Source organism: Pongo abelii, chromosome 9 (assembly GCF_028885655.2).
Source record: "Pongo abelii isolate AG06213 chromosome 9, NHGRI_mPonAbe1-v2.0_pri, whole genome shotgun sequence".
NCBI classification, from domain to species: Eukaryota; Metazoa; Chordata; class Mammalia; order Primates; family Hominidae; genus Pongo; species Pongo abelii.
The window spans coordinates 584,639-612,244 of NC_071994.2; the positions used below are offsets into that span (position 1 = coordinate 584,639).

The window sequence follows — 27,606 nt, forward strand, 5'->3', positions numbered from 1 at the left end:
ATGCTCCCGAACCTCGGTTCGCCACCTCCTCCCTTCCGAAAGTGCCCGAGCGGTGCCGGACGGACAAATCGGGCCTCGGCCGTGGCTCGGACGTCCGCTCCCGAAACGCGGCGCGGTCGGGCCCCTTCGTCAGGAGACGCGAAAATGGCCGAAGGAGCGCGAGCGCGCGGGCCGAGAGGCTGCCGGGATCGCGACGGACCGGCGGGCGGGGCGGGTAAGATGGCGGCCGCGCGGCGAGGTGAGCTCAGGCGGGGAGGGGGCTTCCGGCCTTGCAGCGGCGGGCGCGGCGTTTCCCTGTGGTGACAATCCGGTTTCCGTTTTCGGTGTGCTCACGGGGCCGTGCCACCGTCTCTACGTGAGCGAGACAGCTGCGTCACCCCATCGAGAAGCGCGGCGTGGTCTGGCCTGGGTGCCGGGCGTCCTGCACCCCGAGGAGCTCCCCCGCGCGCGGGCGCCTGGCCCCGGGCAGGGTGGGTGTGGAGCGGCTCTAGGGACCCCGGTCCCCAGCAGCTCTTGTCCCGCGCGTGGTTTTTGTGAAGATACGTGGGCGGGATGGGCGCGGGGTTTCGGTAGCCTTGGAACTCTCGCCCAAGAAAATCGCGGCTGCCGGTGCCTCAGCCGTCCTGCCTGAGAGACTCGCCTCCGAGAGGAGAAAGGGACAGACCAAAGCAGTAAATCGGCCATCCTGCAGAGGAACCGCCTTCTGCTGTCTGTGGGTACAGCCAGAACTCTCATACGCGGGCGCTGAAGTGCCAAACCTTCGTGCGTGTTCTCTAGTAATTAGGTGCTTTGTTTTGAAGGAATAAAGAACGGCTACACCATAGGCAGGGCAGCGTCTAGTAACCAGGTTTGTTTGTGTATTTTCATTTGGTTAAAAATTAAGTTTAGGTTGGGCGCAGTGGCTCAGGCCTGTAAGCCTGACACATTGGGAAGCCGAGGCTGCAGGATCATTTGAGACCAGCCTGGGCAACATAGCAAGACCCCCTCGCTACACAAAAAATGGTAAACATCAGCCAGGCGTGGTGGCGCACCCCTGTGGGCCAAGCTACTCTGGAGGCTGAGGCTGGCGGATCACTTGAGCCCAGGAGGTCGAGGCTGCAGTGAGCCGTGATGGCGCCACTGCACTCCAGCCTGGGCGACAGAGCGAGACCCCCCTCTACAAAAATTAAAAATTAGCCCGGGGAGCCTGTGGTCCCAGCTACGTGGGAGGCTGAGGCTGGTGGATCACTTAAGCCCAAGAGGTTGAGGCTGTAGTGAAGCCGTGATCAGGCCACTGCACTCCAGCCTGGGCGACAGAGCGAGAGACCCCCTTCTACAAAACAAAATTAAAAATTACCCCGGGGAAGGCCAGGCGCAGTGGCTCACGCCTGTAATCCCAGCACTTTGGGAGGCCAAGGCGGGCGGATCACCTGAGGTCGAGGGTTCAAGACCAGCCTGACCAACACGGAGAAACCCCGTCTCTACTAAAAATACAAAATTAGCCTGGCGTGATGGTGCATGCCTGTAATCCCAGCTACTTGAGAGTCTGAGGCAGGAGAATCGCTAGAACCCGGGGGGGCGGGGTGGTGCAGAGGTTGCGGTTGGCCAAGATCGCACCATTGCACTCCAGCCTGGGCAACAAGAGCGAAACTCTGTCTCAAAAAAAAAAAAAAAAAATTACCTCAGGGAGCCTGTGGTCCCAGCTACGTGGGAGGCTGAGGCTGGCCGATCACTGGATCCCAGGAGGTTGAGGCTGCAGTGAGCTGTGATCAGGCCACTGCACTCCAACCTGGGCAACAGAGCAAAACCCTGTCTCTAAAAAAATTAAGTGTATACCAGAACAAGATTTCTTAACACACCTTGTCCATTACATCAGGGAAAACATTTGTTCTTTTTTACTTCCATGTTTAACTTCTGCCTGACACAGCTATTCGTAGCCACATTATGATTATAGTAAGTCACTGACAAAAAATGTCCTGAAACCAAGGCTACGTTCAGTCAGAATGAGCTCCTGCAGGTCTGGAATTGTTAGAACAGCGTATCTGGTTATAGCCGCCCTTCATATTAATTATTGAAATGTTACATCACTTAAGGCTTTTATACAGTTTTTCCCCCAGCCCCATAACTTCAATCTATAACAATGAGCAACTAGCAGACACATTGGAAGTGTTCAAGAAGCCAACCTTTAAGAAAAGGAACAGAAGGGACAAAAACCCCAATTAATGCGAAATCATCACAGATAATGACAGGTATTTAGGTGGCCTGGTTTAGCTAGGGCCTGGAAAAGAACAGATCCGGTTTAAAGAGTGGCCTGCCGGTAACGTGATGCGACGTGGTCTGCCGTGCACTTGGCTTCCTGCTTCCAGCCTGTGTTGCCTCTTCCAGGAGCCCAGTTCTGAGTCTCTGATGCCGACGTCCTGTACTTACTGGCTTAAGACTCTTGCCCGTGTGAGATTCCACAAACTCTAGCACAGAAGGCCCCAGATCTGCCCAAGAAGCTGTGGGATCAGCCACAAAATCTCACCAACGCCAGGTTTCTGTCCTGCCCTCCCTGGCGCTGAAGGGGAAATAGAACAGAGGCTGTGTTCAGGTTGCTGTCCTGCCTGCCGCCCAGCGGTGCAGCTTAAGCCTCCTTTTATGAGAGGTTTCTGCCCAATTCTTGATCTGTATTGATGTATCTACACATGAAGAGACGTGTACATATCACATGTGCAACTAGCGTGAGCCCTTTTCAGACAGTCTGCTCCAGGTCACTGTGGATCCAGGATGAGTCAGAGGAGTCTTCAGATGCAAAACCTCAGAATCAAAAAGGAGGAAAGAGACTCCACTCACTCCTCGGGCTTCCTGTCATCTCTCAGGTGGGGGTGGGAGAAGGCCCAAGAGGTTGCATGATGAAAAGATTGGACAGCTGCATTGCTGGTTTGGAAAATTCTTATTTTTGGAGGGATATTTGGGGATAAAATTTCAGAGGAAAGCAAATGTCTCCAATTATGAAAAAAAGATTTGTTACAACCTAAGTCAGAAAAGGTTTTCATCTAGTCATACATGTGTGGCAAATACGGAGAAGCCACAGACAGCCACAGACAACAAGGAGAGCAGCTGTTGGGGTAGGCTCCAGGGTGCTGCTTTCCCTGAGGGCCAGCTGGGTCTGGCGCAGGTTCACTTCTCACTCCGGTGCCCCCAGTACTCACTGTCTCCAGCCTCAGGTTCTGAAAGGCAGAGACTCCTAGCCTCGTTGAAGGATGGTTAGAGAGGCACGGGAGATACCTGGGGGCAGGCCCACGGTATATGTTTGCTGCTTTCTACAAATATGAGATCAAAGGAAAGTAAAGCAGGGGTGGTTCCTATCAGTGTGGAGCGAGACCCAGGAAAGCATCCTGGTGGCTGTCAGGCCTTGCTCACGGCCCCTTTCTCTTTCAGGGAGAGGATCCTCCACAGTGGTATCCTGCTGCGTGCCCCTCCAGGACAGCACCCAGAGGCCCGAATTACTGATGCACAGAGAGCACTCGGCCTCACCCCACGTTTTCCCTAAGTTCTGTCTAGTAATGCCACTTTGGAGAGGGGGTGTTCCTTGACAGATTTAGAGAGTTGATGTAACTTCCTCGGATCAGTTGAGCTGGCTCCATCCCCTACCTGCTCAGCCCTGCACAAAGTGGCTAAGCGTGCCACACTGCCCGGCTCCCAAGGGGATGGCCACCTGCCTCTGTCTCGGCCACTAGTGGCAGGAAGATGGAAATCCCTCACTTTGTCCCTAGATTCATTTTATTTTATTTTATTTTTGTTTGTTTATGTTTTTTTAAGGACAGAGCCTTCCTCTCACCCAGGCTGGAGTGTGGCGATCACAGCTCACTGCAGCCTTGGCCTCCTGAAGCTCTGGCATCACAGGCGTGAGCCACTGTGCCTGGCCCCATAGACTCATGTTAACATAAACAAATAGGAAATGTACACAGCTCAGGAAATGGCTACTAAATACTTAAGTCCCCCAAACAGAAATATATTTCCTCTGAAGAAAATGAAAAAAGTGGCCGGGCACAGTGGCTCATGCCTGTAATCTCAACACTCTGGGAGACTGAGGTGGACAGATCACTTGACACCAGGAGTTTCAGACCAGCCCGGCCAACATGGTGAAACCCTGTCCCTACTAGAAATACAAAAAATTAGCTGGGCATGGTGGTACACGCCTGTAATCCCAGCTACTCAGGAGGCTGAGGCAGAAGAATCACTTGAACCCAGGAGGCGGAGGTTGCAGTGAGCCAAGATTGTGCCACTGCACTCCAGTCTGGGCAACAGAGCAAGACTCTATCTCAAAAAAAAAAAAAATGACAAAGTTATTTTTTCTCTCTAACTCATAACTGGGGCCAGAGTCAGGGTGACATCACTGGGAGTACCAGTGTGTGGAGGTTGTCCCCTGACCAGTCCTGTCCACAGTCACTGAGGGCAGGGGCTGCGGTGCACAGACCACATTGCTCTGGCATGGAGGGGGGTCCCACGAAGGCCTTGTCAGCTCATGGGACCACATTGGCAGCCAGCATAGTGATAGAAGCCTCAGATCGGCAGTGAGCCATTGGCAGGACCCCACGGTCCCTTGATGTCTGTGGCCACCAAACAGATGACAGAACCAGCCCCTCTTGTTCAGCCACCTGGGAGGCTGCTCCCAAGCCTGTTGAGCTTGAGGATCCTTAACCACTCACCAGCTCTCTTCAGTTCCCCTTCAAATGCTGTTTTATCTCAGCGGAACATACTACGCCCTGTATTTCCTCGCCACGCTCCTGATGATCACGTATAAAAGTAAGTCAGGGCCGGGCACAGTGGCTCACGCCTGTAATCCCAACACTTTGGGAGGCTGAGGCAGGCGGATCACTTGAGGTCAGGAGTTCGAGACCAGCCAGGTCAACCTGGGGAAACCCCATCTCTACTAAAAACACAAAAAGTAGCCGGGCGTGGTGGTGGGCACCTGTAGTCCCAGCTGCTCGGGAGACTGAGGTGGGAGGATTGCTTGAACCCAGGAGGCGGAGGTTCCAGTGAGCCGAGATTGCACCACTGCACTCCATCCTGGGTGACAGAGCAAGACCCTGTCTCAAAAAAAAACAGAAAAAGGAAAAGGCAAGCTGAGGTGGCTGCTGCTGCTGCGCCAGGTTACTTATGTTTCGTCCGTACCTCTGCTTTTCAGGTCAGGTGTTCAGCTATCCTCACCGCTACCTGGTCCTCGATCTTGCTCTGCTGTTTCTGATGGGGATTCTGGAAGCGGTTCGGTTATACCTGGGTGAGTGGACTGTTAACACTGTGAAGAACCTGTCCTAAGAGTTGCTATCTGTTTCCACAGCCTTTTAAGAGTAATTATTTTATAGTATGGTTCTCGGAGATATTTTTTATCCAAACTGCTTACCCAGTTGCTTTGCAGGCTCACCTTACAGTGTCATTAAGTATTAATCGAGAAGTTTTGTCCCAGAGACAAGTAACACCGGGGGCATCGTTGGGAGAGACTCTGTGTTTGGAAGCATGTCTTGTAGAAGCCACCGGGTAATGGCACTGAGATCAGAAGCCCAGCCCACCACCACATCCGGAGCTCCAGAATATTCACCAGCACCCCTTTCCTTCCCCTTGGCCTTAGCTGTCTGAGGAGAGAGCCCTGGAGAGTTCTGCTAGGTCCCAAAAGGCAGCAGAATCTGGAGGGGTGGGAGCTCCCAGCCTCCCCACTCCAGCTCTAGGGACCCCCAAGTCTGCAACCCCTTCAAGTGACCTACTTTTTTTGAGACAAGTTCTCACTCTGTTGCCCAGGCTGGAGTGCAGTGGTGCAGTCACAGCTCAGTGCAGCCTTGACTTCCTGGGCTCGAGCAATCCTCCTGCCTTAGCCCTCCCCCTCCTCCCAAGTAGCTGAGACTACAGGCACCCGCCACCACACCCAGCTAATTTTTTTTTTTTTTTTTTTTTTTGGTAGAGACAAGGAGACAGGGTTTCTTTTTTTTTTTTTGAGACAGAGTCTCGCTCTGTCACCCAGGCTGGAGTGCAGTGGCGTGAACTCGGCTCACTGCAAGCTCCACCTCCCAGGTTCATTCCAGTTTCCTGTCTCAGCCTCCCGAGTAACTGGGACTACAGGTGCCTGCCACCACGCCTGGCTCATTTTTGTATTTTTAGTAGAGATGGGATTTCACCATGTTAGCCAGGATGGTCTTGATCTCCTGACCTCGTGATCTGCCCGCCTCGGCCTCCCAAAGTGCTGGGATTACAGGCATGAGCCACCACGCCCGGCCGGAGACAGGGTTTCACTATGTTGCCCTGGTTGGTCTTGAAACCCTGGGCTCCACCAATCTGCCCACCTTGGCCTCCCAAAGTGCCTGGCCTCACTCCCCTTTTTTTAACCACACAGTTTGTTCAAGGGTATGTTCCTGTACAAGATTCAAGGGGTGCAGAAGTAAAACATGGAAATTTGCCCTCCCCAGAGCTCACCTCTGTGGCCAGCGGGGTGCAGACTTCCAGCCCTCTGCATGCTCGTGGTCATAACACGTGCACCTAAACACACGTGTTTGTGAAACATTGTCCTGCCGTGGGGAATGCAATGGGCACTTCCAGGGCGCTGTGCCCCTGCCAGGCTGGAATCTTGGGCCCCTCTTGTTCACATACAGATACACCCCTGATGCCCGATGTCCAGTGAGGAACCGAGGCTGCGGGGAAGGGTGGCCCCCACCCTTCCTCTTGTTATCAGGCCTCAGACACACTAGGAGGATGGAGGCGAGTTCTCTCAGCTGCCCATCCCACTCAGGGGTGCCTGGCCATCAGTGTCTTGTCTGCACTCACTGATGTTCCCAGAGCCTCTACAGCTTGCCCGCCAGAGCAGGCACTGCTGGGAGGGTGCAAGCGCGGCTGCTGCTCGGAGGCCCGGTTCTTGGCCGGATCTTCGGGGGCCTGGGCCTGCCCCAAGGTTGTGGGGACGGGGTGTGGCCTGGCCCTGCTGGGGGCTGCTAGGCCAACGGGACCCTCCCCAAGCGCGCCGCACCCTGCAGGGTCTCCAGGCACCTGGCCTAGCCAGTGACTGACCCATTTGTTTGCTAAATATGCAGTTTTGTTTTTAATACATATTCATGAAATTTTCTAGAGCTGGCCTTGGACCAGAGAAAAATACTTTGGGAATTTTTCAAAAAAATCCCTTCAGTTCCACTTGGAATTAGGAAAACATGGCCAATGCACTTGAATCATTTTAGAAGCCAAATTCACCCCTGCCACACAGCTGACCCAGAGACCCAGAGACAGATCAAACCATGGTGTTGCAGGGGCACCTCCCCAGGAAGGGCTCACACCCGTCCTGCCCATGCGCTCTGGCTCTCCGGGCACCTCCCTGAGGAGGGGCTCATGCCCGTGCTGCCCGTGTGCTCTGGCTCTCCTGAGTTCTGGGTGGCCATGGAGGCTGTCTCCTTGGAATTCCCCAGGAGGGACGTAGGGCAAGGAGCTGCTCTGGTCCCAGCAGCCCTCCAGGCACCTGTGGGCGGTGGGCTCCGGGGAGCGCCCCGCACCACCTTCACTCCCCCTTTGCTCTGTTCTGCAGGCACCAGGGGCAACCTGACAGAGGCTGAGAGGCCGCTGGCCGCCAGCCTGGCCCTCACGGCCGGCACCGCCCTCCTCTCTGCCCACTTCCTGCTTTGGCAGACCCTGGTGTTGTGGGCGGACTGGGCCCTCAGCGCCACGCTCCTGGCCCTTCACGGCCTGGAGGCCGTCCTGCAGGTGGTTGCCATCGCGGCCTTCACCAGGTAGCTACGGACACCCAGGATGCCCCACACTGGGGCCCTCCTCCTGGGCCTGGCCAGTCCCCCAGCTGTCACCTCCCCATTCCTGGACAGGAAGGGCACTTTTCCTAGGGACTGGCCATAGGTGGTTTTGGATGGCTCCGTCTGTCCTGGCAGGAGTGGGAGCAGGAGTCAGGGCAGAACAAACTGCTGACGGCCCCGGTGTTGGGAACAGCTGCAGGGAGGGTAGGGACCACACAGAACTGCCTTCGAGGTGAGTCCCAGGAGCACACACTCAGCCCTGTCAGTGGGGTCTGGCTTCAGCAGCCAGGCCTCCACAGACCCCCATGGGCCCCCAGGGCCGAGAGGGAGGACAGAGCCCTTCGGAACAGAGGCCTCATCTCACTGCATCCCCCATCACCCCCTAGTTCCCCGATGGTCCTAATTTGTGTTCCGAGAGCCCAGTTTACTCCGTGGCCAGGCCCCACCTGTGTTTCCAAGTCGGGCTGGAGACACAGGATGGTGTAGGCCTTGTGCTCTGAGCGACCCCAGCTCTGCCTCACAGGCAGGCAGGCCTGGGTGCAAGAGTGCACTCTGGGTTCCTAAAGCAATAAATGCAAACAAGCCAGCAGCTCTGCTGCCTAGCAGTTTCCATCTCAGCCACACTCCTCCCTTCAGGAGCTTCGGAGGAGAGGTCAGGGCTAAGGCCGGGGACGGGACTGCAGGAGAGAGAGCAGCTGTGGGGCCCACATTCTGAGCCTCTGTCCACTCCAGTTTTATCAACTTTTGCCTTTTGCACTGAGTGCTAAACAAATTCTAGCTCTGTGATTTTTTTTTCCCATTCCCAGATTTACTATGTGTTCTCCTTAAAAAGTATCTAAGCTGTTATAGTAGCTTTCCCTTCACTTGGTTCTATTGTGTGTTTTTTATGTTTGGAATAATTACACCCAAATATCTAGATATTTTCTCTTCACCGCATTTTGTAAATAAAGAGGTGTGTATGCCTCTCTGAATTCTCCTAATTATGGCCACCTCCCCCACCCCATCTCCAGTTCTCCTGCCCTGCAAGAGAGCACACCCCACTTGCCAGCTGGTCAATTCCCGGCTGGCCTCGCCCTCGGGCCCTGGCTGCCGGTCGCCTTCTGCTCGGTGGACTCCTGAGGGCAGGAGGCTGCAGGACTGTCCTGGGCCTCCACTGGGGCTCCCTGAGCTGGGGTGGCTGTGGCTGTGGCACCTGGACAGCCTTTCCTGCCTGTCTTCGTGGAAGCGGTGGGAGCACCCAGTTGTCCTGGGCCAACTTCCTTTGACCTGTGTGTGGCCCCCAGAGGCCACGGTGAGCTGCAGGACAGCCCTGAGGACCCGCTTCACACACCAGCGCCTGAGTGCCTCGGGCCGCCTCCCTCACCAGCGCCTGCACTCGCAGAGGACCGGCTGGGCACAGCTGCCATCTGGAGGACCCAGCCCACGAACCGTGCAGACCAACGAAGGGCCTCCTCCCTGAAGCTGGAGACCTGTTGCCTTCATGGTTAGTGGATCCTGATACCTCCAGTCTCAGTGGGCGCACAAAGGCAGCGGTCACCTGTTCCACAGGGAACGCCGTGGCTCCAGGTGGCCCAGAGTGGATGGGGCCTGAGAGACCAGCCTGGACTGTCTCCTGAGGGCAGGCTCTGCGCTCACAATCGTGTTGACAGGCACCCGTTTAGGAGTGGGGAGGGACCCCACCCCCTGGCTGTCCTCTCCAGCGCCTATTTCCCACTTGGCCACTCCCAGCTCTGCCTCCAGGAAGGGTGAGGGCACGGGTGCACCGTGGGGTTGGCGTGTGTGACCCTGAGCTCTGGGTCAGGGCAAGCTCATGCATGGAGCAGGATCACGGCAGGTTCTTGGAGATCAAACTGCAAAGGCCGTAAACCAGGAAGCCAGGCCTTGCCCGGGCTCAGGGGCAGGCACTGGGCCCAAAGGAGGAGGGCCACTTCCTGCCACCCCTCCACCGAGCTCACCTATGGCGCCTCCCCAGGAAGTGCTCTGGCCAGCCCAGGGTAAACACGCTAGCCCTGCCCCTCTGGGACCACAGCCCGGGGACCCAGACTCTTGTCCATGCTCATTCTCACCCCTATCCAGGACCGGCAGCCAGAGCCTGGGGTCCCTGCATGGGCCTGGGGTGCCCTGTGCCCCTTCACCTCCTCCTTTTCCAGTTTACTGCTGTGGCAGCCGGTGCTCCCCACTGTGTCCACTGCACCCTGGCCCTGTTCTGAGCCGTCAGAGCAGCTGGGCAGAAGGGCCATCCTAGGAGCCAGGCAGATGGTGGTGGAGCCTGGGCCTGACCACGGGGCAGTGCAAGGAGAGAGGCATCCTGAGAGGGCCTGAGGTGTCCCCACCTCCCCCGACACCCCATCCCTCAGTGTCCAGGCTGGGCAGAAAGGGGGCCCTGGAGGAGCCCCTGCACTGTGAGCTCAGGGCTCCAGGCCTGGGGTGGGCATAGTTGGGTCCTGCCTGACACCCACCGACTCACTGAAGCCTCTGCCCCAGCTTCCCTGGGCCTGGGGTGGGCCCGCTGAGGGAAGGAACTCTGCCCCACGCCTGGGGCACCTGAGGGGCGCACCTGGCCCGGCCGAGGCACTGACCTCCCCAGAGCTGGAGTCCTCCCCAGCATGGCGCCAGCGCTGCCCCCGAAGTCCCATTGGCAGCGTCCCCCCGTCCCCGGGCCTGCTGGGGCGCAGCTAGGCCCTGCCCAAGGAAGAGCTCGAGGCCTCGCTCTGCTCATCCCGCGGAGGCGGCCCTGCGCCCCGCCTGTCCCCAGCGCCCCAGCTCTAGGGGTGAGGCCCGCGGAGGGGCACCCCAGGCGGGTGTTAGGCAGGACGGAGAGGGCTGGGGCTGGAGCCCAGGCGGGGCCGGGGGCGGGGCGGAGCTGGGTCCGAGGCCGGCGGGGGCGCCTCAATCCCACGCCCTCCTCCTCCCCCGCGCGCCTGCCCGCTCTCCGGTGACTCCGCAACCTGTCGCTCAGGTTCCTCCTCTCCCGGCCCCGCCCCGGCCCGGCCCCGCCGAGCGTCCCACCCGCCCGCGGGAGAACTGGCGCCGCGGCCGAGGCGCGAACAGACGGACGCACGGGCGAGCGCCGAGGGGACAGGCCGAGCGCGGGGCGCCAGAGGCAGGTGAGCGCTGCGGACACGGGGGAGCGCGCCCGCCCGGGCCTCAGTTTACCCGGTGGCGATGGGACGCGGCGTTTCTGGTTCAGGACACCGGGCCAAACGCGGCGTCGCAGGGCGCGGGGCACTTGGAGGGCGGCCGGGCCCGGGGCGCGGGTCAAGGGGCTGGGGGCCTGGCCAAGTCCCCACCTCTCCTGGACGGGTCCTGCTGCAGCCCGGCCTGCCCCCGTCGGTCCTGGGCGGCGGCCGGCGAGCAAGGATATTTTTAAGCCAGCGATGGGTGACTCACCTGCCCCGTCCTGCCCACTCCCAGCTCTGGGGCTTGGTGGGGGCAATCCCTGCGTCGAGAGAGCGCTGGTGGTAGGGAGGCCTCTCCCGGTTCTGTGGGCAGCAGGACCCTGCCGAGGGCTTGACCGTGGAGGTAGCACTGCACACCCACTCCCTGTGGGCCGGAGCCAGGAGGCACTTCCTGGGTGTCGGAGCCCAGAAGGAAACCAGTGGCCGGGAAGCACCAGCTGGGTCAGTCTCCAGGTCAGGGTTGGCGGTGAGAGTTTCAGGGAGGGGAGGCTGGGACAGGGGCTGCAGAGGCCCTGCCAGGCGAGGCAGGAGGGTGGGCTGGCAGGAGTCTGTGGGCATGCGAACTTCAGCCATCCTAGATTCCTGGTCCCTGGGTCCAGCTGCCTGGTGTTGCCCCTTGCTGTGGGGTGTCCCTGGTGGCAGGGGAGGGGGAGGCAGGGCCGGGCATGCCTGGACCTCTGCCCCCACCCACCCCGTGCCCAGTCCCGGGTCGGCTGTGCTGGGAGGCAGGCCCAGCTGGCAGCAGCCCCTCCCCTCGCGGCCCCTCCTCGGTCCCAGCCTCTCCTGGGCCTGCTTAGCACCCAGGCCTTGTTGGCACAGCACTCCCACCGGGCCTTTTCCGCCTGCCTCGGTCTCGTTTCCCACCCTCAGCTTCCCCAGCTTATCCCTTCCTCCCTCAAGCCATAGCTTCCAAACCAGGACAGGGCCAGGGCCTGAGGGGCATCCCCATTCCAGGGCCCCACCCAGCGCCCATGAGGGCAGCCTGGAACCCCTGTGACTCAGCTGACCCCTCCCCGAGGTCACTCAGCATGCTGAGCTGGAATTTGAACTTGGAGCCTGTCCCTCTACCCTCCTGCTCTGCTGGGACCTCCTCCCCTCCACAGCCCGACTGACTGGGCACCCTGCTCTGCCTCACTTCACACCGGGAAAATGACGATAGTACAAAGTGCAGCCTGGGTCTCCAGGGCTTCATCCCCACCCGCCGTGGGCCAAAGAAGCCTCCCCCGGGGGGCAGGGCTCCCACAGGTCAGAAGGCAGCCCCATACCCAGGTGCTTCAGACCCAGACACCATACCTGGACCCACCCCACTGCTGCTCGGCCCTGCCTGGGCCTGAGGTCCCCCATACCCTACAGGCAACCGAAGGCCAGGAATCTGGCCTTCCCCGGGGGATCTCGTGTCACAGCCCTCCACGTTTGCGTGCCCGCAGGCCTGAGTCTGCAAGGGTGCGTTGGTGTCTCGCCCAGGTGTGTGCCTGGACACACGTGCCTGGCGCCCTTGGTGGAGCCCGCCAGGAATCCCATTAAGCAAACATTCAGGCTCGCCACTGAGCCCGTGAGCATTCCAGACATTCTCCATGGATAGATGGATGGAGGAAGTGGCCATGCCCCCTTGGTGCGGCCAGCCCCTCGTGTCAGAGGCAGTGCCCCCGGGCCTCCCAGACCCTCCCACTAGGCCAGACCTGGTCAAACCAGAAAGTCCCGGGTGCTCCGGGCCACTCCCTTGACCCTCCATACCAACAGCAGTGGTTGGTGACCCCCACCCTGGCAGACCCAAACTCTGAAGCCACAGGGGACGGCCCTGCAGCCCTGGCAGGAGGCGGATGGTGTGGACCTGTGGGGAGCTGACCACAGAGCCACAGAACAGCCAGGTCCCCACAGGGCATAGTCCCCTTGGGACAAGTCAGCCTGGTTCAGGGCCATCAGGCTTTGTCCATGCCCCCGGGAAGGCCCTAGGGTCCAGCCCAAATCAGGCCCACCTGTCTGCCCTGGCAGCTGGGCCTTAGTTTCCCCAAAATGCTCGGGGGAGAGGTCAGCGCTAGGAGCCCAGAGACAGGCTCTGAGGATTCTGCCCCTGGGGAGGCCAGAGGCGCCTGCCCCATAGCCACCCTACCTCATTGGAGGGGCAGTGATACTGTGTGTTGGGGCCACTGGACTGGCTCCCAGTCTCAGCCCCCACCACACCCGCCCCCCAGTCCCTCCCCTGGGCTTGGCTGCTGCCAAGGGTTCTGCGCTGGCTGCCTGGCCACATCCCTGCCCTCGGGGTGAGGAAACGCCGCACCCCGGGGACCCCAGGGTTTCCTGCCCGCACAGCCTCTTCCCTACCAGGTCTCCCAGGCCCAGGAAAGAGCCAAGGGCCGACCTCTTTGGTGGGGCCTGGACAGAGGTGGCATGTGTGGGTGGCAAGTCCACATGTGGGTGCAGGAGCCCCTTGGGGTGCAGGCCTGGGGTGGGGCAGGAGTGGCGATTAGAGCCGGGCTCCCTCTAGACTTCAGGACCTACCCCCCAGCTCCAGCCTCACCTCTCCTGCGGTCCTGCAGCTCCCACCCGCCCTCCCCCAACCCCCACTGCACCCCCCCATGCCCCACCACACCCCCCTCCCCCCACACCTCCGCCGCATCCCCCTCCCCTTACCCATCCCACCCACCTCCCCCCAGCACCAGGGCCTTAAACTCGATGCTGCCTGGCTTGGAAGGCGCCTTCTCCCCCCAGGCCCTTGTCAGAGCCTCCCAGTCAGCCTCTGGGGGTCCCTGTGGAGCACCTAGGGTCTGGCGCATGACGAGGCTGATCGACTGCCAACTGGGACGTGGGGCCAACTGGGATGTCGGGCAGGGGCTGTGCCCCCCAAGGGACCCCCGCCCAGGCCAGGCCAGTCAGGGCTCTGGCCCAGGGAAGGAGGGGAGGAACCAGCCAGGCCGGAGGAAGTGTCAGCGCAGCTCCTCTGTCCACCCAGGTGTGGGACAGGCACTGGCCTCAGACCCGGGCCACACTGAGGTCTGCCCTTCTCCCACTGGCCGCCACCCAGGACACCATGAGCCAGTCCGGGACCATGAGCTGCTGCCCGGGTGCCACCAAGTGAGCCCCCCTACCCAACCCGAATACCCCACCCTCATCGTCCAAACAGTCCTCGGGGAGGGGTGCGGTTTGGCCCTGCCCTGACAGCCCCTCCCCTGCAGCGGCAGCCTGGGCCGGTCCGACGGTGTGGCCAAGATGAGCCCCAAGGACCTGTTTGGTGAGTGAGGTTTGAGAACGGGCTGGACGTCACAGGGGAGAAATGAGCACTGCATCCAGGCGGGGGACAGCCGCTCCTGCCCCACAGCTGTGCCTGGCCTGGCCCAGGGGATCCCTGAGTGCCCAGGGAGGCCTCTGGACCCTAATCAACCTTCCGAAAGCTCCTGGCCACTGGATCGCCTCCCCCACACCCGTAAGGGGAGAGGCCTTTACTAATAATTCAGGGAGCATCAATATTGATTCCGCTGCACTCTTCGCTGCAACCTGATCACAGGGGGGTTCAGGCAGGATGAGCCGCCAGGTGTCTGCTCCAGGAGGGGGGCCTGGCTAGCCCCCACTTCCCCCAACTCTGCCCTTCCCCAGAGATGACCCTGCTCTCTCCCTAGCTAGATGCACCCTTCACTTATGTCTTTGGACAAGGTGCCTAGTCTGGAAAGCGAGAAGACCTGGGAGGGCAGGGAGAGTGAAGCTGGCAGCTCTCAGAGTGGGAAGAAGCTGGGCTGGGACCACCTTCCTGTCCCCTCACCCTCTGGGACAGAACCCCCCCCACCCCGGCACAGGCTCCCGGTCCCCACTCTGAGCAAGCCCGTCGCCTTCTCCGAGCTGCGTCCTTCTCCAAGGGGGCTTCCCTGGAGGGAGGGAGGGGGCTTCCTGCAGGTCCTGATTTCACACCCACATCCTTCCTGGTGGCCAAGAGGTCCACAGAGCAGCCTCCCTCCGCTTGACTTCACCTTCCCTTGTGGGTCCAGTCCCAACTGGACGGGAGGCTGTGGGTCCCGCCCGTCGGGGAAGTGACTGGTGTCTCCCGGTTCAGAGCAGAGGAAGAAGTATTCCAACTCCAACGTCATCATGCACGAGACCTCGCAGTACCACGTCCAGGTAAGGCCCCGCCCCCCAGGTAAGGCCCCGCCCCCCAGGTAGGCCCCGCCCCCAGGGAGCACCCTCAGGACATGGCTGTCCTCATGCTCTCGTCTCCACAAAAAATAAAATAATTAGACGGGCATGGTGGTGCCCGCCTGTAGGCCCAGATACTGGGGAGGCTGAGGCGAGGGGGTCACTTGAGCCCGGGAGGCGGAGGCTGTAGTGAGCCAAAATCGCGCCACTGCACTCCAGCCTGGGAAGCTGGGTGACAAGGCTAGACCCTGTCTCAAAACGAAAGAAGAAAGGAAGGAAGGAGGGAAGGAAGGAAGAAGGGAGGGAGGGAAGGAAGGAAGGAAGGAAGGAAAGAAAGAAAGAAAGAAAAGAGCTCCAGGGAGAGTGGTCAGGCTGTAGTGAGCCAAGATCGCGCCACTGCACTCCAGCCTGGGTACCTGGGTGACAGAGCTAGACCCTGTCTCAAAACGAAAGAGAAAGAAAGAAAGAGAGAGAGAAAGAGGGAGGGAGGAAGGAAGGAAGGAAGGAAAAGAGCTCCAGGGAGAGTGGTCAGCCCGGGTTCTGACCCCCGCAGGGGCCGGGGGAGGCCAGAGCCAGAACTGCCCACACTGTTCCAGGCTCAGCCACGGGGTGGGGGAAAGCGCGCCTCTGGTTCCAGTCCTGGGAACTCGCGGCCTGGGGGGTGAGGCAGCCCAGGGTGTGCTGGGAAAACACTGGCTGCTGCACAGCCCTGGATGGGAAGAGCCCCTGGAGGAAATGATCATCCTGGCCCCAAAACAAGGAACTGGATCGGGAGGGAGCAGGCAGAACAAAGACGCCCTTGATGGAGACTTCACGGAGGCCCAGGCTGCTTCTCAGGGCTCAGACGGGGCTGCTGCGCGCGCTGGACCAGCCGCCAGCCCTGAGGGCTTTTCTTTTCTCCTAGGTCAGTTTCATTGACACGGAGAACTCAGGAAATTTTTTGGGGGGGTTTTTGTGTGCGTGTGTGTGTGTGTGTGCGTGTGTGTGTCTTTCTTCCTTTCTTTCTCTGTGTCTCTCTCTTTTCTTTTCTTTCATTTTGAGATAGGGTCTAGCTCTGTCACCCAGGTGCCCAGGCTGGAGTGCAGTGGCGCAATCTTGGCTCACTACAGCCTCCGCCTCCTGGACTCAAGTGACCCCCTCGCCTCAGCGTCCCCAGTAGCTGGGCCTACAGGCGGGCACCACCATGCCCGTCTAATTATTTTATTTTTTTGTGGAGATGGAAGTCTTCCTATGTTGCCCAGGCTGGTCTCAAACTCCTAGGCTCAAGCAGTCCTCCCACCTCCTAGCCAGGCCTGGTAGTGTGAGCTTGTAGTCCAGCTACTTGGGAGGCTCAGGCAGGAGGATTGCTTGAGCCCAGGAGTTCAAGCTAGGATCCCACCACGGCCCTCCAGCAGACTGGGCAACAAAGTCTTAGGCCAGGCGCGGTGGCTCACGCCTGTAATCCCAGCACTTTGGGAGGCTGAGGTGGGTGGATCATCTGAGGTTAGGAGTTCGAGACCAGCCTGGCCAACATGGCAAAACCCCTTCTCTACTGAAAATACAAAATTAGCCAGGCATCGTGGTGCATACCTGTAATCCCAGCTACTCGGGAGGCTGAGGCAGGAGAATCACTGGAACCCGGGAGGAGGAGGTTGCAGTGAGCCGAGATAGCACCACTGCACTCCAGCGTGGGCGACAGAGCAAGACTCCATCTCAAAAAAGAGAAAAAAAAAAGAAGGAACCAGGCGCGGTGGTTCATACCTGTAATCCCAGCACTTTGGGAGGCCGAGACGGGTGGATCACCTGATGTCAGGAGTTCGAGACCAGCCTGACCAACATGGTGAAACCCCATCTCTACTAAAAATACAAAATTTAGTTGGACGTGGTGGTGGGAGCCTGTAGTCCCAGCTACTTGGGAAGCTGAGACAGGAGAATCACTAGAACCTGGGAGGTGGAGGTTGCAGTGAGCCGAGATCGCACCACTGCACTCCAGCCTGGGGGACAGGGCGAGACTCCGTCTCAAAAAGAAAAAAAAAAAAAAAAAGGCCCCTGCACCTGGGTACAAGCTGGGCTCCTGGTTGTGGTCCAAGCCTGGGTATGAGCTGGGGTCCTGGTTGTGGTCCAAGCCTGGGTACGAGCTGGGGTCCTGGTTGTGGTCCAAGCCTACAGGACTAGGAAAAGGAGGGAGCCTGGAGCTGGGTCCTCCTGCAGGGCCAGGCCTTTCTGCCACAAACAGCCCTGGCTGGGGGCCCACAGTGCCCCCTGGTTCCCCCTTGCTGTCCTCCACACCTGCAGAGATGAGACAGGTCACTATTCTTTGAGCCTCAGTTTCCTCGTCTGTACAATGGGTCCAAAGAGCCATCAGGAGTCCCTGAGCTCTTGAATCGGGCTGTTTTGGGTGACCAGGGCCCTCCCAGCAGCCTGGGCAGCTAGACCCTGCATACAGCCAGGCTGGTGACTTCGGCCAACTCAGTGTCCAGGGGAAGGAACGGAGCGGTGGCCGAGTTCACTTTAGTCCCCTCTTCCTGGGCAGCTCCACCACCTTTCTCAGGGACTCTGCCCTCTTGGGAAGGAGCCTGGAGCCTCTCAGCCTGGCTCCTGGACTATGGCCCCAGCTGGCCTGGCCCAGCCCCCAGCCAGCAGGAGTCTTTCCCCTCATCTGCCCAGAGGCCAACAGAGTGAGGAGTGGAGGGTGTGTGGGGCTTTCCTGCCTCTCCCGGGTGAGGACACTGGGGACCAGAGAGAGGGTGAGAATCTGGTGGGAAGTCTCTCCAGCCAGGTGGGGGCCGGATCAGATTGGCCCTGACAGTGGGTGGGGGGCACCTGAGCCCGGGTCCATGGTTTGCTTTTTTCTAAATTATCACACAGTAAAAGCCATGTGTATGTGGGGGTGTGGCTCTGTTACCACCACAGTCAGACTCATCAGCCCCATCACTCCAAACCTGTGAATCCCCGACCTTGGTGGCCACCCCCAACCTCTGGCAACACCTGCCTGCCTTCATCACCACAGTTTCTGTTTGTGTGTTTGAGACGGAGTCTCGCTCTGTCACCCAGGCTGGAGCGCAATGGCGCGATCTCAGCTCACTGCAACCTCCGCCTCCCAGGTTCAAACCATTCTACTGCCTCAGCCTCCTGAGTAGCTGGGACTACAGGCGCCCGCCACCACGCCTGGCTAAATTTTTTTTTCTTTGAGACAGTCACACCTTATCACCTAGGCTGGAGTGCAGTGGCGTGATCTCGGTTCACCGCAACCTCCGCCTCAAGGGTTCAAGTGATTCTCCTGCCTCAGCCTCCCCAGTACCTGGGATTACAGGCATGCACCACCACACCCAGCTAATTGTTTATATCTTTAGCAGAGATGGGGTTTCACCATGTTGGCCAGGCTGGTCTTGAACTCCTGACCTGAAGTGATCCACCCACCTCAGCCTCCCAAAGTGGTGGGATTACAGGCGTGAGCCACCGCGCCTGGCCTAATTTTTGTTGTAGAGATGGGGTTTCACCATGTTGGCCAGGCTGGTCCCCAACGCCTGACCTCAGGTGATCCACCTGTTTTCACCATGTTAGCCAGGCTGGTCCCCAATGCCTGACCTCAGGTGATCCACCTGCCTCCCAAAGTGCTGGGATGACGGACTGAGTCACTGCGTCCGGCCTCCATCACTGTGGTTTGATAAGTGGAAATTAATTTTTATGATGTCCATTCGTATGTGTTTTTCTTTTATGGTTTAGGGTTTTTGGTATCCTAAGAAGTCATCCCTTGACCAAATTTCTGGAGATTTCTTCCGTGTTTTCTTTTATTTTTTGTAAACTAGGAATTCACTGTCTTCCTAATGTTCACAGTGTTCCTAATGTTCCTGTGTTTTCTTCTTTTTTTTTTTTTTTTGAGGTGGAGTTTTGCTGTGTCGCCCAGGCTGGGGTGCAGTGGCACGATCTTGGTTCACTGCAGCCTCCACCTCTTGGGTTCAAGCAATTCTCCTGCCTCAGCCTCCTGAGTACTGGGATTACAGGAACCCATCACCACGCCCGGCTCATTTTTTGTATTTTCAGCAGAGACGGGGTTTCACCATATTGGCAAGGCTGGTCTCGAACTCCTGATCTCAGGTGATCCACCAGCCTTAGCCTCCCAAAGTGCTGGGATTACAGGCGTGAGCTGCCGCGCCCGGCCAGTTCCTGTGTTTTCTTTTGGATGCTTCGCAGTGTAGGCTTTTGCATTTAGGGCCAGGATCCATTTTATTTTATTTTATTTTGTTTTGTTTTGTTTTATTTTATTATTTTATTTTATTTATTTTATTTTATTTTAATTTTATATTTTATTTTATTTTATTTTTATATTTTATATTTTATTTTATTTTTTAAATTTTATTTTATTTTATTTTATTATTTTATTTTTTATTTTATTATTTTCTTTATTTTATTTTATTTTATTTTATTATTTTATTATTTTTTGAGACAGAGTCTCAATGTACTGGACCACACTGATTGACAGTTTTGAATGTTGAACCAGCCTAATCCTCATTTATTCCAAATGTGTGATCCTTTTTCCTGTGTTGAGGGACTGATGTGGTAATATTGTTGTTAGGGATGTTTTGCGTTGAAGTCCATTAGAGGTACTGGTCTGTAATTTTCTGATAATGCCTACGGCAGGTTGTATGGCAGGGTTATGTTGGTTTTATAAAATGGGTGGGGAAGTATTCCCTCCTCTTCTGTTTTCAGAAGGAGTTTGTGGGCCGGGCGCGGTGGCTCATGCCTGTAATCCCAGCACTTTGGGAGGCCGAGGCGGGCAGATCACGAGGTCAGGAGATCGAGACCATCCTGGCTAACACGGTGAAACCTCATCTGTACTAAAAATACAAAAAATTAGCCGGGTGGGGTGGCGGGCGCATGTAGTCCCAGCTCCTCAGGGGGCTGAGGCAGGAGAATGGCATGAACCCGGGAGGCGGAGCTTGCAGTGAGCCGAGATGGTGCCACTGCACTCCAGCCTGGGTGACAGAGCGAGACTCTGTCTCAAAAAAAAAAAAAACACACAAAAATTAGCCAGGCATGGTGGTGCACGCCTGTAACCTCAGCTACTTGGGAGGCTGAGGCAGGAGAATCGCTTGAACCCAGGAGGCAGAGGTTGCAGTGAGCTGAGATTGCACCAGTGCACTCCAGCCTGGGCGACACAGCGAGACTCCATCTCAGAAAAAAAAAAAAAAAGATAAATAATCTAAGGTTTCACCTTAAGCAGGTAGAAAAGGTGAATTAACGCCAGGCGCGGTGGCTCATGCCTGTAATCCCAGAACTTTGGGAGGCTGAGGCAGGCAGATCGTGAGGTCATGAGATCGAGACCATCCTGGCTATCATGGTGAAACCCCGTCTCTACTAAAAATACAAAAAATTAGCCAGGCGTGGTGGCGGACATCTGTAGTCCCAGCTACTCGGGAGGCTGAGGCAGGAGAATAGTGTGAACCCGGGAGGCGGAGCTTGCAGTGAGCGGAGATTGAGCCACTGCACTCCAGCCTGGGTGACAGAGCGAGACTCCATCTCAAAAAAAAAAAAAAAGAGTTTCTGAAAGCTTGTTATTGTTTCTTCCTTAGATATTTGTTAGGATTTGCCAGTGCTGCCCTCAGAGCGCAGGATTTTCTTTGTGGGAAGGTTTTGGTTATTAATTCCCTCTCCTGCCTGTAGGATCTGTAGTGATACCCTCTCCTTTGTTCTGGTTTTTGAGAATTTGTGTTTTCTCTAGTATTTTTCTTGATCAGCCTTGCTAGGGATTTACCAATTTTATTAACCTTCTCATAACTAACTTTGGGCTCTGTTGATTTGTCTCTGTCAATAGTCTGTGTAAAGTGCGTTGACCTCCTCTTAATTTTCTACCTTCCACTTACTGTGGGTTTTATTTGATTCACTTTTTCTTTTTCTTTTTCTTTTGTTTTTTTTTTTTTTGAGATGGAGTCTTGCTCTGTCGCCCAGGCTGGAGTGCAGTGGCACAATCTTGATTCACTGCAAGCTCCGCCTCCTGGGTTCATGCCATTCTCCTGCCTCAGCCTCCCGAGTAGCTGGGACTACAGATGCCCGCCACCACGCCTGGCTAATTTTTTGTATTTTTAGTAGAGACGGGGTTTCACCGTGATAGCCAGGATGGTCTCGATCTCATGACCTCACCATCTGCCTGCCTCAGCCTCCCAAAGTTCTGGGATTACAGGCATGAGCCACCGCGCCTGGCGTTAATTCACTTTTTCTACCTGCTTAAGGTGAAACCTTAGATTATTTATCTTTTTTTTTTTTTTTTTTTTTTTTTCTGAGATGGAGTCTCGCTGTGTCGCCCAGGCTGGAGTGCACTGGTGCAATCTCAGCTCACTGCAACCTCTGCCTCCTGGGTTCAAGCGATTCTCCTGCCTCAGCCTCCCAAGTAGCTGAGGTTACAGGTGTGCACCACCATGCCTGGCTAATTTTTGTGTGTGTTTTTTTTTTTTTTTTTTTTTGAGACAGAGTCTCGCTCTGTCACCCAGGCTGGAGTGCAGTGGCACCATCTCGGCTCACTGCAAGCTCCGCCTCCCGGGTTCATGCCATTCTCCTGCCTCAGCCTCCTGAGGAGCTGGGACTACATGCGCCCGCCACCCCACCCGGCTAATTTTTTGTATTTTTAGTAGAGACGGGGTTTCACTGTGTTAGCCAGGATGGTCTCGATCTCCTGACCTTGTGATCTGCCTGCCTCAGCCTCCCAAAGTGCTGGGATAATTTTTGTATTTTCAGTACAGACAAGAGTTTTGCCATGTTGGCCCAGCTGGTCTCAAACTCCTGATCTCAAGTGATCCGCCCTCCTTGGCCTCCCAAAGTGCTGGGATTACAGGCATGAGCCACCGTGCCCGGCCAGATTATTGATCTTAAGTCTTTCTTCTTTTCTAAGATATTCATGGAAAGCTCTACATTCCCCTCGCAGCACTAGTTTAGTTGTATTCCACAAATTGTGATATGTATGTTCAGAATGCTTTCAGTTTTCTTGTGACTTCATCTTTGATGCATGGGTTATTTAGAAATATGTTGCTTTATTTCTAAACATTTGGGATTTTCTGGTTTTCTTTTTAGTATGGGTTTCTGCTTTAATTTTGTTATGATCAGAAAACGTATTCTGTACTGTTGCAGTCACTCGAGATTTACTGAGACTTGTTCTGTGGCCCAGCAGCCTGGTTTTTCTTGTTTGGTTGTATTGTGTGTTTCAGGTTTTACTCTGCCTCTCGCAGAGATGAACGGCCTCATAGTCCCTTGCATGTTTCTGCACACTTATTTTATTTTTTTATTTTTTTTGAGACAGAGTCTCGCTGTGTTGCCCAGGCTGGAATGCAATGGCACGATCTCGGCTCACTGCAGTCTCTACCTTCCGGGTTCAAGCGATTCTCTTAATTCAGCCTCCTGAGTAGCTGGGGTTACAGGCGCCCACCACCACGCCGGGCTAATTTTTGTATTTTTAGTACAGACGGGGTTTCACCGTGTTGGTCAGGCTGGTCTCGAACTCCTGACCTTGTGATCCACCCGCCTTGGCCTCCCAAAGTGCTGGGATTACAGGCATGAGCCACCGTGCCTGGCCCTGTGCCCACTGTAACCTGTTGGACCTGCCCACTTCTTTAACCTGTTGATGGACATGTAGGCTGGGTCCAGTCTTTATTATTACAGATAGTTCTGCAATGAGCAACCTGGTACCAATGCCACATTTTGCACGTGTGCAGATTACCTGTAGTAGAATTGGGAGAGGATGGTTTGTGCAGCTTTAGAGGTGCCACTGGCCTCTCCCCAGAGAGGCTGGGCAGGTGCTGGATGAGGGCACCCTTTCTCCACATCCTAACCCATAAGTATAACCCACAATGACTATTAGTATTGGGCAATAGAATAGGTAAAAAAAATACAATTCCTGGCTGGGCAAGGTGGCTCATGCCTATAATCCCAGCACTTTGGGAGGCACAGGCAGGAGGATCGCTTCAGCCCAGGAGTCCAAGACCAGCCTGGGCAACAAAGCAAGCCCTTGTCTCTAGAAAAAATAAATAGGCCGGGCGCAGTGGCTCACGTCTGTAATCCCAGCACTTTGGGAGGCCGAGGCGGGCGCATCACGAGGTCAGGAGATCAAGACCATCCTGGCTAATATGGTGAAACCTTGTCTCTACTAAAAACACAAAAAATTAGCTGGGCGTGGTGGCAGGCGCCCATAGTCCCAGCTACTCAGGAGGCTGAGGCAGGAGAATGGCATGAACCCGGGAGGCGGAGATTGCAGGGAGCCGAGATCACGTCACTGCACTCCAGCCTGGGCAGCAGAGTGAGACTCCGTTTCAAAAAAAAGAAAAAAAAAAGTTAACCAAAAACCAAACAGAGGCTGGGCATGGTGGCTCACGCCTGTAATCCCAGCACTTTGGGAGGCTGAGGTGGGCAGATAACCTGAAGTCAGTAGTTTGAGACCATTCTGGCCAACATGGAGAAACCTTGTCTCTACTGAAAATACAAAAATTAGTCGGGCGTGGTGGTGGGTGCCTATAATCCCAGCTACTAGGGAAGCTGAAGCAGGAGTATCACTTGAACCCGGGAGGCGGAGCTTGCAGTGAGTCAAGATCACGCCACCGCATTCCAGCCTGGGTGACAGAGCGAGACTGTCTCAAAAACAAAACAAAAACAAAAAAACCGCCAAAGCAACAAAACACTAAAATAAAAGAGGCTCAGAGTTTCAAATTGTAATTCTTTTATTCAGTGGGTTTGCATACAATTTTTTCTTTGAGTTTTTGAATAATTTTTTAATTTTTTTTTTTTTAGTTTGAGACAGGGTCTCTCTCTGTTGCCCAGGCTAAGTGCAGTGGCACGAACATGGTTCACTGCAGCTTTGATCTCCTGGGCACAAGCATTCCTCCCACTTCAGCCTCCCAAGTAGCTGGGATGACAGGCGTGTACCACCACACCTGGCTAATTTTTTAATTTTTTTTTTTTTTTTTTTTGAGATGGAGTCTCACTCTGTCGCCCAGGCTGGAGTGCAGTGGCACAATCTCGGCTCACTGCAAGCTCCGCCTCCCGGTTTCACACCATTCTCCTGCCTCAGCCTCCCGAGTAGCTGGGACTACGGGCGCCTGCCACCACGCCCGGCTAATTTTTTGTATTTTTAGTAGAGACGGGGTTTCACCATATTAGCCAGGATGGTCTCGATCTCCTGACCTCGTGATCTGCCTGCCTCCGCCTCCCAAAGTGCTGGGATTACAGGCGTCAGCCACCGCGCCCGATCTTTTTTTTTTTTTGAGACAGATTCTTGCTCTGTTGCCCAGCCTGGAGTGTAGTGATGCAATCTTGGCTCACTGTAACTTCTGCCTCCCGGGTTCAAGTGATTCTCCCACCTCAGCCTCCCGAGTAGCTGGGATTACGGGCGCCCGCCACAATGCCTGGCTAATTTTTTGTATTTTTAGTAGAGACAGGGTTTCACCATGTTGGCTAGGCTGGTCTCGAACTCCTGACCTCAGGTGATCCACCCGTCTCGGCCTCCCGCAGTGCTGGGATGACAGATGTGAGCCACCGCGCCCGGCCACACAAACTTTTATGTTTTGCGTTTTGTGGTTGCCTTTGTCCTGTAGTTCAAGTTAGTGTTTATCCAGCTGTGCCAGCATTGTGCACTGAACGGCCAACCCTTCATGGGAGGGTTTTACTTAGCGAACAGGGCAGCTTGGCTGGAGGAGGGGGTCTGAGCCAGGCCTGGAAAGAGGAGAGGTGGAGGGCACAGGGCAGGGGCCAGGCTGGCCGCAGATCCTCAGGGATGGACGCATCCTGCACACACTTGTCGAGGGTCCTCTGTGCACCAGGCTTTGCCCTGGACCTGGGGACACAGCTTAGCAAGTGGCAACCGGAACAGTGCCTTGGAGTAGTGAGCACGCTGGACGCACAGCACGCCACGTGCAGCGCGACGTTGGGTCTGATTCAGGGAATTAGGACAGGTCGGGATGGGGTGATGGCTGGCATTGTAGCCAGCTGGTCACAGAGGGGACGTCTGAGAAGGAAGAGAGCTGGGGAGGCTGGTGCAGCCAGTGCAGTGGGCAGGTGCTGAGCCTGCACCAGGAGGTGGGGGGGTGAGGACAGTGGCGCGGGGCCGGGCAGCAGTTGGAATTCTTTTGAGGATATTTTCAGGGCACAAGCATGGCCCCTACAGATGCCTGCCAAGGCAGAATAGAGACTCCCCCCACCAAAGGCGGGGCCGGTCCCCATTCTAGCCCCCTACCCAGGGTTGGCTGTGGCTCCTCAGCCCCTCAGGCTGTTCCCCCTGGGGGCTGGGCTTTCGACACAAGGAGGGCTCTGCCCTGCAGTGACCGCCCGCCCACCCCCAGCACCTGGCCACATTCATCATGGACAAGAGCGAAGCCATCACGTCTGTGGACGACGCCATCCGGAAGCTGGTGCAGCTGAGCTCCAAGGAGAAGATCTGGACCCAGGAGATGCTGCTGCAGGTGAACGACCAGTCGCTGCGGCTGCTGGACATCGAGTCTCAGGTGGGGCCCAGTGCCGCGGGGGACAGGGAGCACAGTGGGTAGAGGCGGTGGCAGCCACCGGCTGCAGCCCAGATGTGCGGCCGGTCCTCTCTGCAGGGCCGGCCATGCCCCATCATTCTGGTGCCTGGAACACGATGGGACAAGGGTGGGCAGAGAGGGCCGCATAGAGCTGAGAGTCCAGGGAAGTTTGGAAGCCGGGGTCAGCCTTGCTGTACAGCTGCGGGGTGTGTCCTGGGTCTAGTCCTCATCTTTGGGAGCCCATTCCCCAGCGGCGCCAGAGGGGCCTGTGCTCCAGGCGTCTCCACAGCTCCGGCCACTCCCTGCCAGTGCCCCGCGGGTGCCCATAGCTCCGGCCACTCCCTGCCAGAGTGCCCAGACCCCAGGTGCGAGTCGTGTCCGCGCTATGTGCCCCGCAGGAGGAGCTGGAAAACTTCCCACTGCCCACTGTGCAGCGCAGCCAGACGGTCCTGAACCAGCTGCGCTACCCATCTGTGCTGCTGCTCGTGTGCCAGGACTCGGAGCAGAGCAAGCCGGATGTCCACTTCTTCCACTGCGATGAGGTGGAGGTGAGGAGGCGCCGGGCGGGGCAGGGTGGGGCTCCGCAGCGCTGCGCCCCGCCCTCCTGGCCGCCTGACGCCCGCTTTCCCAGGCAGAGCTGGTGCACGAGGACATCGAGAGCGCGTTGGCCGACTGCCGGCTGGGCAAGAAGATGCGGCCGCAGACCCTGAAGTAGGGCAGCGGGCGGAGCAGGGTCACAGGTGGCGGGGAGGGGAGGAGCCGGGCAGGGAGGGAGGGTCAGGTGTGTTCCCGGCGGGGTTGAGCAGGACCCCCTCGCCCTCCAGGGGACACCAGGAGAAGATTCGGCAGCGGCAGTCCATCCTGCCCCCTCCCCAGGGCCCGGCGCCCATCCCCTTCCAGCACCGCGGCGGGGATTCCCCGCAGGCCAAGAATCGCGTGGGCCCGCAGGTGCCACTCAGCGAGCCAGGTAGGCCGAAGGGCTGGAGGGGGCTCCACAGGGCTCGTTGTGCGGGGGCTCGGTGAGCAGCCGCCGTGTCCCCCATCAGGTTTCCGCCGTCGGGAGTCGCAGGAGGAGGAGCCGCGGGCCTTGCTGGCTCAGAAGATAGAGAAGGAGACGGTGGGTGCCCGGGCCTGGCAGGTAGCCCCTCTCTTCCCCGCCCTCAGCAGTGGACACTGGTCCTTGCTGTCCCTCCGGCCAGTCCCCAGCCTGTGGCTGCCCCTCCGAAGGTGTGGGGCCCAGCTCCTCCCATCACCTGTGGGGCTGTCCCTGCGGCAGGGCGGGGCGGTGGGGAGTATCTGAGTCTGACCCCTGACCCCCTCTGACCCCAGCAAATCCTCAACTGCGCCCTGGACGACATTGAGTGGTTTGTGGCCCGGCTGCAGAAGGCGGCTGAGGCTTTCAAGCAGCTGAACCAGCGGAAGAAGGGGAAGAAGAAGGGCAAGAAGGCGCCAGCAGGTGCAGGGGACGGGGATGGGGCCAGCAGGTGCAGGGGACGGGGATGGGGACGGGGCCAGGGACATCCATGGGGGCTACTCATGGAGGTGGGGGAAGGTCCAGCCCACACAGATGGGCTGCATGGGACAGAAGACGCAGGGGCTGGGGAGACCAGGGCCAGCCCGGCTCACACGGTGCCTCCCATGCCAGAGGGCGTCCTCACACTGCGGGCACGGCCCCCCTCTGAGGGCGAGTTCATTGACTGCTTCCAGAAAACCAAGCTGGCGATTAACTTGCTGGTGAGTCTGGTGGCCCCAGCCCCGCCCCACCATCTGTGATGAGGGGAGGGTGGAGGCCCCGCCCCGGCCCCTGCTCACTTGTTCCCACCCCCAGGCAAAGCTGCAGAAGCACATCCAGAACCCCAGCGCCGCGGAGCTCGTGCACTTCCTCTTCGGGCCTCTGGACCTGGTGCCTGGGGCCGGGCGGCAGGGGCACGCAGGGTGGGGGCCCAGAGGCCTCTGGAGCATCGCCCCGGGGTCAGGGTTGGGGCAGCAAGTGCCCGCCTTGGGCAGCCCGGTTCACGCTGTGTGGCCACTCTCCCTGGGGTCCAAAGTCTCTTCCCGAGGGCCAGCCTGTGGAGCTACGGGGGTGCT

General features: G+C 57.4%; 2 protein-coding genes and 1 long non-coding RNA gene across 15 annotated transcripts in view; 2 read left to right on the forward strand and 1 right to left on the reverse strand.

The window, feature by feature from the left end:
• On the forward strand, nt 1–10,345 carry TMEM80 (transmembrane protein 80). 4 transcript variants are annotated; one of them, XM_002821332.6, is made up of 6 exons: nt 1–238; nt 3,400–3,419; nt 4,674–4,767; nt 5,150–5,242; nt 7,520–7,721; nt 9,023–10,345. In XM_002821332.6, exons 1-6 carry the CDS (start codon nt 1–3, stop codon nt 9,225–9,227), a joined length of 852 nt encoding a protein of 283 aa, XP_002821378.2. In that variant the 3' UTR covers nt 9,228–10,345. The 4 variants fall into 4 exon arrangements, with proteins under 4 accessions (XP_002821378.2, XP_002821377.1, XP_054380044.1 ...); XM_002821331.5 differs by lacking the exon at nt 9,023–10,345 and having other exon boundaries at nt 1–214; nt 7,520–8,719; XM_054524069.2 differs by lacking the exons at nt 3,400–3,419; nt 9,023–10,345 and adding an exon at nt 801–847 and having other exon boundaries at nt 144–712; nt 4,648–4,767; nt 7,520–8,719.
• On the reverse strand, nt 2,144–11,277 carry LOC134762137 (uncharacterized). Its single transcript, XR_010141799.1, has 2 exons — nt 11,130–11,277; nt 2,144–2,775 (listed from the first exon to the last, which is right to left on the reverse strand). It is a non-coding gene; the product is annotated as an uncharacterized LOC134762137 (long non-coding RNA).
• The window catches only part of EPS8L2 (EPS8 signaling adaptor L2), a 22,605-nt gene continuing 5,460 nt past the window's right edge, over nt 10,462–27,606 (forward strand). For 2 of the 10 annotated variants that reach the window (XM_063727875.1, XM_063727878.1), the window contains exons 1-12: nt 10,955–11,359; nt 13,869–13,990; nt 14,092–14,147; nt 14,961–15,025; nt 25,339–25,500; nt 25,917–26,066; nt 26,150–26,229; nt 26,343–26,485; nt 26,565–26,635; nt 26,848–26,974; nt 27,164–27,252; nt 27,347–27,421. In XM_063727875.1, coding sequence (XP_063583945.1) covers nt 11,117–11,359; nt 13,869–13,990; nt 14,092–14,147; nt 14,961–15,025; nt 25,339–25,500; nt 25,917–26,066; nt 26,150–26,229; nt 26,343–26,485; nt 26,565–26,635; nt 26,848–26,974; nt 27,164–27,252; nt 27,347–27,421 — 1,383 coding nt within the window. In that variant the 5' untranslated portion in view covers nt 10,955–11,116. 10 annotated transcript variants of the gene reach the window in all.